The sequence below is a fragment of the Lissotriton vulgaris genome, chromosome 2_1, assembly GCF_964263255.1.
Source record: "Lissotriton vulgaris chromosome 2_1, aLisVul1.2, whole genome shotgun sequence".
In the NCBI taxonomy this organism is placed as follows: domain Eukaryota; kingdom Metazoa; phylum Chordata; class Amphibia; order Caudata; family Salamandridae; genus Lissotriton; species Lissotriton vulgaris.
The window spans coordinates 307,687,094-307,701,201 of record NC_141687.1 but is presented as its reverse complement, the minus strand read 5'-3'; the positions used below and the strand labels follow the sequence as shown (position 1 = coordinate 307,701,201).

At 48.3% G+C, this 14,108-nt stretch overlaps 1 protein-coding gene across 2 annotated transcripts in view; it reads right to left on the bottom strand.

Moving 5' to 3' along the window:
• Nucleotides 1–14,108, bottom strand: part of SLC47A1 (solute carrier family 47 member 1) — a 721,842-nt gene that overhangs the window by 288,822 nt on the left and 418,912 nt on the right. For both annotated transcript variants that reach the window (XM_086955002.1, XM_086955001.1), the window contains exon 6: nucleotides 13,193–13,237. In XM_086955002.1, coding sequence (XP_086811128.1) covers nucleotides 13,193–13,237 — 45 coding nt within the window. The remainder of the gene's footprint in view (nucleotides 1–13,192; nucleotides 13,238–14,108) is intronic.

The following is a 14,108-nucleotide window of genomic DNA, read 5'->3' as shown; positions in this document are numbered from 1 at the left end:
TTGGCCCTGGTACAGGCTGAGTTACAGGCTTCTAGGACTGAAACTGCAACATTGCAAGCGCAGGTGGATAGACTGAGTAGAAACCCTTTCAATGCAGGCACCCAGCCCTCTTCCTCCGTGGTAGTGGAGGTCCCCGCCCCGATACCATTAGCCCCTCCAGAACGATTCCATGGGGATAGTGATAAAGTGCAGGTTTTCCTCACTCAAGTTCTTCTACACTTTTCATGCAAACCTAAGGTCTTTAACACTAACCATGCCAGGGTGGCCTTTCTCATATCTTATTTGGGTGGGGATGCGGCTCAATGGGCGGTACCACTAGTAAAGAGAGACGATCCTTTGTTAAGGGATTGGGAGGCTTTTAAGTCAGATTTCGAGAAAACCTTTAACCGTAGGTCGGCCACCTTGTCTGCAGATAGGGACCTGCTGGGATTAAGACAAGGAAATAGGGATCTGATAACATACCTTAATGACTTTAGGAGGTTAATCACTGAAACCGATTGGCCTGAAAATAAGCGCTTAGCCATCTTTTACAACGGATTGACTGGTGAGATGAAAGACGTCCTGGCCCAAATAGACCCCCAGCCCAGTAATTGTGAGGATATGATTAGCTTGGTGTTGAGGTTGGATCATCGCCTTAGCGATCGAAGGGGAGATACTCGGCGAAAGGACAAGACCGTGTCCAGTTATGAGCACTCCAGAACAACAGAAGCCACGTCCGCAGCAAAACCCGAGCCCATGGAAATAGGAGCAGTTAGATCCCCTTTGACGGCGGAAGAAAGAGAATACCGAAGAAAGAGGGGATTGTGTTTATATTGTGGCAGGAAGGGGCACTTCATACGGGAATGCCCAACCCGGACAAAAACTCGGTATGACAATCGGAAGGTGTCTGTTCTGTCTTCCGATCAGAAGGCGGGAAACGAGAAGGCTTGAAGAGGAATGAAGGGTGCCCTTCAAGTGAGTTGTATATCCCTTCTTTGGATAGAAACAGCACAAAAGAAGCTATACATTTCTATGTGGATATAGGTGTGGACATACGGGAGGAAAGGATATGGACCAGAGCAATGTTAGACTCGGGGGCGACTGGTTGTTTCATGGATCAGGCCACAGCCAGTAGTCTAGGTTTGGAGCTGCAAGAGAAGGAAACCCCTGAAGCAGTGTTTGCGGTAGATGGGCGGAAGCTGAATTCCGGACCTATTCGGTTACAAACCAAGGAACTCTGTATGTCCATGGGTGAAGAACATCAGGAGAGGTTGTTCTTCAACATTATTCACGCACCGCAGTATGGGGTGATTCTTGGACTCCCTTGGCTGAGGAAACACAATCCCGCAATAGATTGGGAAAATCAGGTTCTACATTTTTCATCGGAGTTCTGCCAGAGGAATTGCTATCCGATAACACTAAGTCCTGCTATAGGTTTGGCTAGCATCCATCATATAGCCACGGCAGTTGAACAGGATGTGGAACTCCCGGCTGAATATCAAGATGTGGCAGAGGTATTTAGTGAGACAAAAGCGGAAATTTTACCACCCCACAGACCGTATGATTGCCAAATAGATTTAATTCCTGGGGCTAAAATACCAGCAGGACAAGTGTATGCACTGACGGAACCCGAGACTCTGCATCTCCGGTCATATTTGGATAAACTGTTAGAGCTCGGATTCATTAGGGAATCTAAGTCCCCGGCCGCCTCTCCGTTATTCTTCATCCCCAAGGCCAATGGTGAGCTTCGAGCCTGTGCGGACTACAGAGCATTGAACGCCATTACGGTGAAGAATAAATATCCACTTCCTTTAATCAATGTATTATTGGAGCAGGTGAAGGATGCAGTGATATTCACACGGCTAGACCTAAAGGGAGCTTACCACTTAGTCCGAATGAGGACCGGGGATGAGTGGAAGACAGCCATAAAGACACGTTTTGGGCTATACGAATATTTAGTGATGCCCTTTGGGCTGTGTAACGCTCCGGCAGCCTTCCAGTTCTTTTTGGATGACGTTCTGAAGGAGTACTTGGATCGCTTCGTCATTGTATATATAGACGACATCTTGATTTACTCCTCCACCACAAAACAACATACGGGTCATGTGAAGGCAGTACTACGTACTTTATTGGAGCATCGACTATACTGTAAGCTCAGTAAGTGTGAGTTTAACGCTACCTCAGTGGAATTTCTAGGGGTCATGCTCACACCACAGGGCCAGGAGATGTCCGAAAGGAAGATTTTGGCAGTAAAAGAGTGGCCTACACCCAAAACCGTAAGAGACATCCAGTGCTTCATTGGGTTTGCGAATTTCTATCGCAGGTTCATCGAAAACTTCTCTGCTATGGCCTGCCCTATGACGAGACTATTAAAGAAGAAGGTGGCCTTTGTTTGGACAGAAGAAGCCCAACGAAGTTTCGATGAGCTAAAGAAGGCCTTTGTTTCGGCACCGGTACTGATGCATGCAGACCCTAGCAAGCCTTTTATAGTGGAAGCCGACGCTTCGGATGTAGCTGTAGGAGCGGTGTTATCGCAACGTCATTCTGACACGGGACAGTTGCATCCAGTGGCGTATCTATCTCGTACGCTAAATCAGGCTGAACGAAACTATGTAATAGCAGAGAAGGAACTACTTGCGATAAGAACAGCCTTTTTGGAATGGAGGCATCATCTCATGGGTGCTAGACATGCTGTAACCGTTTATACGGACCATCGCAACTTACAGTACATGGCTGCAGCACGCCACTTAACGCCTAGACAGATGCGATGGATGATGCATTTCGCAGAATACGATTTCATCGTGACCTACAGGCCGGGAAAGGATAATCGAAAGGCAGATGCATTATCGCGACAGTACACTAAAATGGACTCTGCAGACAGAAAGGAAGAGGCCATCATCAATCCTGAGAAGGTTATAGGTGTCACTTGTACCCAGATGTTTCTACGCAGCGTTCTTCGAAATGTACAGAGAGAAGAATGGAAGAAATGGTTACAAGCACATAAAGAGTGGACAATGGTGCAGGGTCTCCCCATGCGAAAGAAACAGTTGCTATTACCCATCCAGGCCCTACGGAAGCAAGTGTTTCAGTGGTGTCACAATGCCTCTTGTGCAGGACATAACGGCAACAGCAAAACGCTTGAGCGGATACAAAGACAATTCTGGTGGCCAAACATCAAAAAAGATGTGACGAATTGGGTGGCGGAGTGTCCGGTTTGCAGCCAGATGAAAACGTTGCATACAAAACAGTCAGGTTTATTACAGCCGCTCCCCACGCCTGATGTTCCATGGGAATGCATCTCTATGGACTTTGTGGTAGGCATGCCAGTAGATCAGGGGTGTACCGCCATCCTAGTGGTAGTGGATTATCTGACCAAAATGGCGCATTTTATTGCTTGCAAGAAAGTACCGTCTGCTAGTGTGTTGGCGCATCTGATCCTCCAAAACATAGTGAGGTTACATGGGTTGCCCAGAGTGATTGTATCTGACAGGGGCAGTCAGTTTACAGCCAAATTCTGGAAAACGTGGTGTAAGGCTTTAGGTATAACATCCAGTACATCCACGAGTTTCCATCCTCAAACAGATGGGCAGACAGAAAGGGCAAATCAAACCTTGAAACAATATTTGAGATGCTATGTGGATGTCACTAATGAGGATTGGGTGGGACGGTTATGGTTGGCTGAAATAGCTTATAACAGCGCTGTTCATGGGTCCACAAAACATGCCCCTTTCTACTGCACATATGGCTTTCATCCTAATTTCACTCCGTTCCATCACCCAGCTTCCGCGTCCCCTGTCCCCGAGGTTCAGGAAAGGGTGCAGAATCTCCAGGAGATCTGGCTGAAGGTTAAGGGGCACCTAGCACAAGCCAAGGCAAAATACAAAACCTATGTAGACAAACACAGGCAGATCGGTCCAGTGTACAAAAAAGGTGACTATGTATGGTTATCCACAAAGAACATAAGATTCAGGAGGTACAGTATATTCAATCCTAAATACATAGGTCCTTACAAGGTTCTTAAACTGGTGAATCCTGTGGTGGTGAAATTGGCTTTGCCTTCATCCTTGCGTATACATCCAGCATTTCATGTATCACTAGTCAAACCCGCGAGGGTGGGTAAAAAGATCAGGCCTTCTCCTGTTGAGGTCAATGGTGAGGAAGAGCATGAAGTGAGGGGTATTGTGGATTCCAAAATCTATCGCACCAGATTGTGGTATTTAGTGGCTTGGAAGGGGTACGGAAATGAAGAGAATTCGTGGGAGCCTGCATCAGGTGTTCATGCTCCCAAGTATGTTCGGCTGTTCCACAAACGTTTCCCCCACAAGCCATGTCTCTGTCAGTGTTCTTCTAGGGAGGGATGTACTGTTACGACCCACGGAGGTGGGACACTGTGAACACTGCCCAGAGCCATGTTTCCGGAAAAGACTACACTTCCCATGATTCCCGGGGGAGAGCGACGCGTCTGGCTATGACGTAGTTTCCAGGAAGTCTCAAGACGGAGTGAATCCCGCATCGCCTCGCCGTTTATTCTGGTTCCGGATTGCTGTCACGGTAGGATACCGATTTTCCCGAAGATTGGCTGCGTATCCTTTTTCAGTTCCTATCTGTTTTCTACCTTCGAGTTCTTCGTTGAGTCAAGCAGTATCGTGTTCCGCTTGGGGGGAATCTTCCTCTCAGCTGTTAGCGGAGCCTTGTTCCATCGGCTTCGTGTGTGTGTTTCCGTTGTTTTGTTGCCTGAGCTCCCTTGACTTACAGCTCCTGAGTGTTATAAAGTGTTGCAGGGAGTTTTTCAGACTGCCGCTTTTACAGTGACATTTACAGAGTTACCACGGGCAGTGGCAAGTTCTGGGGTATTGTTTAGGTTGTCACCCTCGGCAGAGAGAGTTATCTGCTGGGGTGAATGAGACATTGCTCGCTGGTTCAGGACATAATCAGCAGCGTATATCACTTTGCTCAGTAAGGCTTCGGGTGACGTAACCCAGAAGTCTTTTATCTACGTATTCACGAGGATACCCAATTCAATTATTGCTGTTTACGTTTTCTCTACACAACAGGGGTATAATGAGCTTCGCCTGGCTGGCTGATTACCATTCTGCCCTCTGTTGAAGCCCCAACATTTAGCAACAATGGTATGTGAATAGTACCATAGGAATATAAGGCTGTATTATTGTGCATGCATTTAATAACGCATTGTCTTGTGTTTTAGGATTGTGCTGATGTATTCTACTCTTTTGATGGCCAGGCAAAGCCTACCTTTTCCTACCCTCCAGGTAACTAGTGTTTAGCTCAGGACGGTATAGTCTAGAGTATTTATTTAGGTCAGGGTAGACAGGTATGCATGCACGTTGTGATTATTGATTCTTGTTATCATTACAGCTCCTCCGCCCTCCCGTTCCTGCCCTGCAGTTCCAGTTATCCCTCACTTGATCACCACTGTGAGTCTGTTTATAGTCAGACCCAGAGGTTATCGAGAGGTGGAACCCTTTTTGGCATCGTACCATCCTGAGGACATTGGGACCTGACAGTGGAAATGGTGGGACTCTGGTGTTTTTTTTTATTTTTTTGGTTTGTAGCCCAGCTTTTTTAACCCACTTTTGTTTGGTATGAAGCTTCTTTGAAAGCTATGTGCAAGCCCCCAAGTACCAGAATCCACTTTCACCAGGTGTCCTGAATCACAGCCTGCTCTCTGAGTTTGTCTCATGAATGGCGTTCGCTGAAGCACTGCGTGCACATAAGCATGGGTAAGTAGAAAAACCTGCATAAGTTGGATTTTCGATTTATACCGCATGCAGTTAAGCCAATATGCCCGGTGCATGCGTTTTTTTCTCTACTTTTCTGTTTTATTTGTGGGCCTCTCCTCTTGATGCTGAAATACTTAGTCACTGAGTTTGTTCACTACGAAGACCCAGTACCATTGGCACCCCTCGTCATGCAAAAAAGGGATGCGCACATCGCATTATCTCGACAAAGAAAGATTTGTTTTGTGCAAGAATAACAATATAATGACAAAAGTCGGAAGTTTCCTTTGTGGAAGGAAGCCTGTTCGTGGCACGATGAAATCCGAGAACGTTACTTAGACAATCTTTTTAGAATGGGAACTCAAACCCATTCTCGTTAATGCATTTGTAATTGTGCTTTATCATTTCAAACACTGCTACTACACGCGAGGAAGGCTGTGTTGGAGTAACTGGACACCCTCCCTCCCCTTTCTCAAAACTCAGAGGAGGAAATGTTGCTCACCTGTTGAGCGAGTTTTGTTTGTGGTGTTTTTTTTAATTGTAAGTTTCACAGGAATGTACCTTTTCTGCCTTGCTTCAAAATTGAGCTCTCCGCTAACACCTTCAGTGTTTAAATACGCGGTATATATCCTTAGGCCCAGACTTTGCAATCAACCCCTTAATTTAGAAACAAAACAAACATGCACTTGCCGTTTTGCAGGAATACACTGGGCTTACAGCTCATTCCACTAAGCAGATCTTCTGATTCTAATCTTGGATTCTTATTTGCCAAGCCAGTGGATTCTGAAATTTGTAGTCTTTTGCTGATAAAAAGGATCAGTGAAAGGAAGCTCTGTAAACTTGATACCTGTCGGTAGGGAATGCTCTCTAAAAAGAAGTGTGTTCTTCTTTGTGGCTTGCAGGTGGGCTGGGGCATTCGGGATATTTAGTGTGCATGCTGTTCCAGATCCTGGGTGTGATGATGGACAATGCCGTTCTTCAGATTTTCTTTACTTCTCCTTTTTGCATCCTGTGGTCTGCAGTGACCACGGGCAGTGATTAGATTATTCTGCAGGGTTGTTACTATATTGTTTTGGAATGTCTTGTAGGTGATGCATCTGCTCTTGAAAACGTTGAGCTGAGAGCGGGAGCCTTTTTAGCTCTCTCACTGTTGGGCAGATGTGGTTGACCTTCTTCAGGTCCTTATTGGAGCGTGCTGCTGTCTAGGATGCTTAGGTTTACATTACTAGATATTGCTGCCATAAACACCCCAATGCAGCCAAAACCTTCATCCAGCCCTACATTTGTCACCAGCATTTTACATTCTAGATCTTGTAAATTTGGATTTTCAAATATAATTAGGGAGTTACATGTTCAATACTGCCAGTGAAAAAACCCAGTAGGTAACTAAGCTACCACAAATGGCTTGAAACGTACCTATACAAAACAAGCATTGGCATATCCAATAGGTCTTGCCTTTGGGACCTTATATGTGCTTAGCCATGTAACAGTTGATGTTGTTGCACCAAGGATATTGTCCTGCATAACTAAATACTTATAAGGTCCCTAAGGCGAGACCTATTGGCTATGCCAATGCTTGTTTCTTTTTTTCTTGTTTGTTGCACGCTGAAGCTATTCCTCAGAAGTACATGTTCATATATGTAAAAATTGCAGTGTGACACTACTGGGGGATCTCTTCTCAAGTACCGCCCTGACTAATGCACCGGACCCACATTGGCCAATATTCCGGCTACTTAGCGCTGTGATATCATTCAGGATGATTGTTAGCACTCTATAAATAAATAAATAAATGAGTAGAGTAGGACAGACGCATGTTGGCACATTTATATTAGGGTCATAGGACAACAATATACGTATTGCCCCTTCCCATAGTTGTTAATTCCCAGTTCACCCCGCTAATAAAGGGATACATGGGGTGAATTAGTGCTTTTTATCTGAATGTAAAATCCCCTAGCAATAAAAACAAATTGTCTTCTAAGTGCTTGCTCTCTGGAATACGGTCACGCCCACCCTGACCTTTAGAGACAGGATGAACCCAATGATGAAGCAAAACCAAAGATGTTGATGGACGGAGTGTTGAACATTGCAAGCACTCATCCCCAGTCAACTGATCTGGGTTTAATCCATCAACATTCTTTAGCTCACTCCGCCACCCCAGTTCATACATGGCCATATGCAAATCAGTCTGACCCTGTTTCTGTGCCTCTTGGGAACAGTCCAGCCTGAACTGCCAAGCAATGTGTTCCCTGGACTGGAAACAAGCATCATGGAACCAGTTTCTGGTTAATCAGCCGTCATCAGCCAGGCTAGCTGAATCCAGTGGCAAAGTGAGCAAGGGACCCACGTCTGGGCATACCCTGCCCAATTATGAAGCATGCCACTACTAGAGTGGGTGAGGGCTGTAAATTAAAAAAAAAAGTGTTTCCTCTTTCCACCTCGGAGTGCGGTGGATGTAGCTACTTTTTCCTCTTCTTCCCTTGATCACGCACTTTCGTAGATTGAAAACTCTTTTTTTAATTAGTATTATTTCAGTGGGAGTACAGATCCATTTTCCTTTCATTTAGAAAGGATGTCTCCATTCTTCCTAGGCCTTTGAGGTCCCGTAAGAGCCTATTTGTTAGAAGGTTATTTATTACAACCCACAAGACACAGGAGTTGTCCAGACCTAGATTTTGCTGTGGGTCATTTATAGTGTTGTGGGGGCTCAGGAGTGAGGAAGTGAATACTCTCATATGTAGTAACAGTGTCCTTTCTTTTTCTTCAAAGGTCAGGGAAATGTTTAGGTTCAAGGACTAAAGCAGAGCGAAGTAGGCCCCATCAAAGTACAGTCCTGTAAATTCATCATGTAGAGAAGTTCTGATTTCATGGCCATACAGTGTGTGTCTCTTTTGCTGAAATTACAAGAGCAAGTATCCTCTTCACGCCCACATCGACGCACACAGGATGCATCTTTGTACAAAAAAATGAAGGGGCTTATTTACAAGGCCCTTGCGCCACTTTTGCGTCATTTCTAACATGGGAAAAGTGATGCAAAAGTGGCGCAAGGGCTGAATGAGGAGGGGGCGCAAAAGCTGGCTAAAAAATGGCGGGGACAGGTCTTTCACTCTTCCTTTTCGACATATGCGCGTGGGGTCTTGATCTGGGTAGCACCCGGGGTCCCCCTCGCGGTACAGTATGCGGAGGCGGACATTGAGGGCAGGTACCTGCTGCTGAGGGTGAAGTTGAATGGCAGGGACCTTACACTCCTTAATACATATGCGCCCAACGTAGACGACGCGACCTCCTACCCGCAAATGCAAGACGTCTTAGTGTCGGACGTGGACAGCCCTCTCCTGTGGTTCGGAGACTTTAACTGTGTCTTGGACCCGGTCCTGGATAGACATCCTCCCCGAGCGGGGACGAAACCTCGCATGACGGCGAGACTGCGCGAGGTCATGGCGAACTTGGGAGCAGTAGATGTGTGGCGTCAGAGTCACCCGTCACAGAAACTGTACACCTGTTACACTCCTACACACGACACTCATAGCAGACTAGATAGGGTCCTCGCCGCGAATATAGACGCGTCGTATTCCCTAAAAGTCACCCATCTGGCCCGCTTCCTGTCTGACCACTCCCCGGTGTTGTGCGCTACGCAGGACATCGACCAGCCCTGCCGCCCCCGTACATGGCGGATGCCTGCGGACTTACTGCAGGACCCGTTGGGTAGAGATCATGTGCAGACTACACTCACTAACTACGTCGACCTGAACTGGGAGGGGGACGACGTGCCCCTGTCAACGAAATGGGACGCTCTGAAGGCAGTGGTGCGGGGTGAATGCATGGCCCTTGCTTATGGGGTCCGCCGACAGCTGACCCGCGAACTGCGGGAGGCCGAGGACCCCCTGCGGACTCGCCAGGCCTCACCAAATCCTGGGGAACCGGAACTGGCCCTGGAGCGGGAAGCCCAGGAGCAAGTACACGATATACTTACGCGCCTCGACAGGTACACGCTGGGTCAATTTAGACAGCGTCTCCACAGGGAGGGGGACAAATCCGGCCGATTATTGGCCTGGATTTTGAGGAAAGAATTGGCCCCGGTTCGGATACTGGCCCTGAGGGGCCCTGATGGGGTCATGGTGCATTCGGAGTCCGGTATATTGCGGGTCCTCAAAACCCACCTGCAACAGGTGTATACGGCAGACCCGCTGGTCACGGAAGCATCCTATCAGCCTTACCTCCGAGGAGTGACTCTTCCGGCCCTTACGAGCGAAGCAGCGGAAGAATTGGATGGGGCTTTGACCCTCCACGAAGTGCGGGTGGCTATGGCCAGCCTACCGACGGTGAAATCCCCAGGAGGAGACAGGTTTCCTTCCGAGTTCTACCACGCATTCGGGGACGTTCTCGGCCCCCTCCTCCTCCAGGTCTTCCTTACAGCGCTGGAGGATGGAGCTCTTCTGCCCACGATGTACCAGGGCGAGATCTGCATGCTTCTGAAGCCGGGTGGTGATGGTTGTGACCCCGCGGCATACCGCCCTATCACAATTATTAACACGGATGTTAAGATCCTGACCAAACTCTTAGCCGCTCGGTTGGCGCCACACATGGCCCAGTTGGTCCACCAGGACCAGTGTGGGTTCATCCCCGGACGCAACACCGCAATGAATCTGCGGCGATTAACCCATGTTATGCATGAGGTGCGCGGTAGAGAGGATCCCCAGGTCCTGGTTTCGATAGACTTGGCCAAGGCATTTGATACGGTTAGCTGGGGGTACCTATCGGAGGTGCTTCAACAGGTGGGATTGGGGCCCGTGTTTCGCAAGTGGATCCAGATACTGTATCGGGCGCCTCGGGCCAGAGTCAAACTTGGGGCTGCTCGCTCGGAGGACTGGGCGTTGGAGAGGGGCACCCGTCAGGGGTGCCCCCTCTCGCCACTCCTGTTCGCCCTAGCAATTGAGCCATTGGCAGTGGAAGTCCGTACCACAATGGCCCAATGGGGAATCAAAGTGGGGAGCAATGTCCACACGGTGTCCTTGTATGCGGACGATGCTTTGTTTTATTTAACATCTCCGCAGGACGCGCTACCGGTTTTGCTACAGCTACTGGACCGTTTTGGCGCAGCTTCGGGCCTGCGTATCAATGCAGGGAAGTCCCTGATCTTCCCCTTAGCGGGATGTAATGTGGACGCTCGCGGGGATTTGCCACACCTGGGTCTGCGGTGGGAACTGGAAGCCTTCCGCTATCTGGGGATACAGGTGGCGTCGTCGGACGAACAATTGCTGGCCCGCAATGCGGATAGAGTAGTGCACTCCCTACAACAATCGGTGGCATTCTGGAACACATTGCCTCTCTCCCTGATGGGACGACTGGCAGTGGCGAAAATGGTGATGCTGCCGCGGGTGCTGTATGTGTTGCAGAATTCACTGTGCCCACTTCCCCCGCGGATGTTCCGCACTCTTAATACTCTCCTTACGTCCTTACTCTGGGCGGGCAGGCCTAGTAGAGTTGCCTTACACACGGTTGTCCGCAGCTGGGAGGAGGGGGGGTTGGAGGCGCCGAGATTCGACCTCTACTACTATGCAGCTCAGCTGTTGCCAGCTGCCAGGTGGTTCGCGGATGCAGATACCTGGGAACTACGGCTCCTTGCGGGGAGTGCGGATGAAAGGGCAGTACAGATGGCCCTGATGCGCGGCAGGGGCGCGGATGCGGCACTGCCGTACATAGTGCGCCACACCGCAGCCATTTGGCAGCGCGTTGTGGAAAAAATCCTACGGAGGGCCCCCTTTCACAGGGAGTGCCGATATGGATCATGGCCCCAGTGGTGGACATGGAAGTACACATGCCCTTCCATGACTGGAGAGCGGGTGGGTGCGAGCTGTTGGCAGATCTCTACCCGGACGACACGTTTCTATCTATCGAACGGGCGACGGAGACGTTCGGACTCGGAGAGGGACAGTTCCTACACTACAGGGGCCTCCATGCAATGGCACGAGATACTTGGCCGCAATTCCCTGATGCGCCCCCTGTGTCCCATACCCTTAATATTATCCTTTCATGTGGTAGGGGCAGGAGGCTGATAACTCTATTGTACTCAGCCATGCGGCAGGACTCCACCCCACCGGTTCCACCGGCGTGGGCGGCCTGGGAGGCTGACCTGGGGGTTGCTTTAGACCCGACACAGCGCAAACGCATTGGTACCCTCACCCGGAAGGTGTCGTGCAATGCACGGTTCAAACTGACACACTTTAACTTTTTACACCGAACATATGTGACTCCGGTTGCCTTGAAGCGTATTGCCCCGGACAAGCGCGATAATTGCCCTAGATGTGGCGCGCCGGGTGCCTCCTTCCTTCATCTGGCGTGGGAATGCCCATAGGTTTACACCTTCTGGCAGTCGGTAGTGGCGCATATTTGTAGAGTTACTGAACTCCGGATGGAACTGACCCCCCTTCACTGCTTGTTGGCCCTAGTCCCCAAGCCCAGGAAGTGTAATCTACCCTACAAAATGTTACAACTACTGTTAGTACTGGCAAGGAGGAGGGTGGCCATCACGTGGATGGGACAGAGGGCCCCTGAGAAGTCACAGTGGCTTAGAGATGTGGGGGAATGGTCCCTGGCGGAGGAAACTTTCATGCAAACCGTGCGTAGAGATGTGAAGCTGCAGGACGACCTGCTTGCGTGGAGAATGATGCGAGTGGTGGGAGAGGCAGCAGAGTACTCGGATGGTACAAGTGCGGAGTTGTTCACCCCTGGGGATACAGGGTCTGAGGATGAGGGCGGTGGGGAGGGTGGGGGAGGGCAGTGAGTTGGGGGGGTGCCTGACCGTACACGCACATGTAGGTTACTACTGGGAGGAATTGTGTTTGGTATCCCAAGGTGTCATTCCTAATTTACGTAATGACCGCTGCTATACCTGCCGATAGGAGTGCCATAATGAGGTGAACGACCTGTGTACACATGTTTTAGTCATGAATGCTGAAGTTTTGGGGGGAGGGGTTCCTTTGGGGAGTTGGGGGGTAACCTGTATTAAGAAAAATAAAAATAAGAAAAGCAGATCAGAATATCCTGCCGCGCAGTTCCATGGCTATGTTCTGGACCTGGCTTACATGTTACCAGCTACCGCCGCCCGGCCCTCGGGTTGTGGGCTGATGGGCCGTGTACACAGAAGTATGTTCCTTGACATAATGTCGTTGCTTTCCTGGGGCTGTCGGCGCTACTGTTATATGCTATCATTGTCTGCAACAAAAATAAAGTTTAAAAAAAAAAAAAAAGTGGCGCAAGGGGCTTGTAAATCTGCCCAGACCTGTTTCTCTTGAAGAAACGCAATGCCTACTTGTTATTTCTGTTGTGCAGTTTGGTCACTGGCAGTTCATGTACTACTATGGAGACGCTGTAAAATACGGTTTTACATTTACTTTTTTTAGGAGGGGCTCTTGATTTTCACATCTACCGACCAGTTCTGTCAAATGTTAACTGACTTGCAAAAGAAACCAAGGTACCTGATTTTGTAGATATCTGGCCTGCAGCTGGAACAGGAAGGAGGCCTGAAAAATATAAATAAGTTTCATAATTACTCAGCCTTTACTTTTAATTTTTAAGCATTCTGAAGTAAATAATTCAGCAGTGATGTATGTTAAAGGTAATATGCAGGATACATGAACTGGGTCCTTAAATTCATGTTTTGGTATGATCCAGATGCAGATTTTTTAACGAATATAACTTATTAAACACATTCTATACAGGCGCTGTGAAATGGCCCTATAAATAGGCAATATACTTCCGTTTTTGGAAAGATTACAGATTGCATATTGGAACTTTGCCCGATGTTTTATCCTTTTATTCTTTTTCGAGGAAAAAATTGTTAGGTTGTGTGACAGTATAGTTATAGATGCTAAACATCATTCTCTCCGTCAGATTATTGTTCTTAGTATGGCCTGTGACGAAGATGTAATAATGAAAAATAATTGCAAATCACAAGGAAACAGTCTCTTCCTTTGCCAACCCTTGCTTTCAGAGAAATTGTACTTGAAAGGAAGACCATAATATTGTATCTGCAATATGGTCCTCTAGTGAGAACAACCTAGGGGTATATTCACAAGAACGTGTGATAACTACCGCAAGAGTAGTGTAACACAACTTTCAACATCTCAGACGATCACAGGAAAATAACCCTGTGGCAACGTGGAATTCTCAACACGTCGGTAGCATGCAATAGTCTGCCGAAACCACGGAGACAATGTCCGCGATACAACCACCTCGATGGAGACAAAAACACAAACCACAACACCACAAAACCTGCGCTGGCCAAAGCGCGATGAGGAAACCAGCAATAAAAACAGCAAAGCCTGCAACACACACCTGGCTGGCGGGAAAAATCACCATAAAAGTAAAAAAAACACCCAAACACAAACTGAC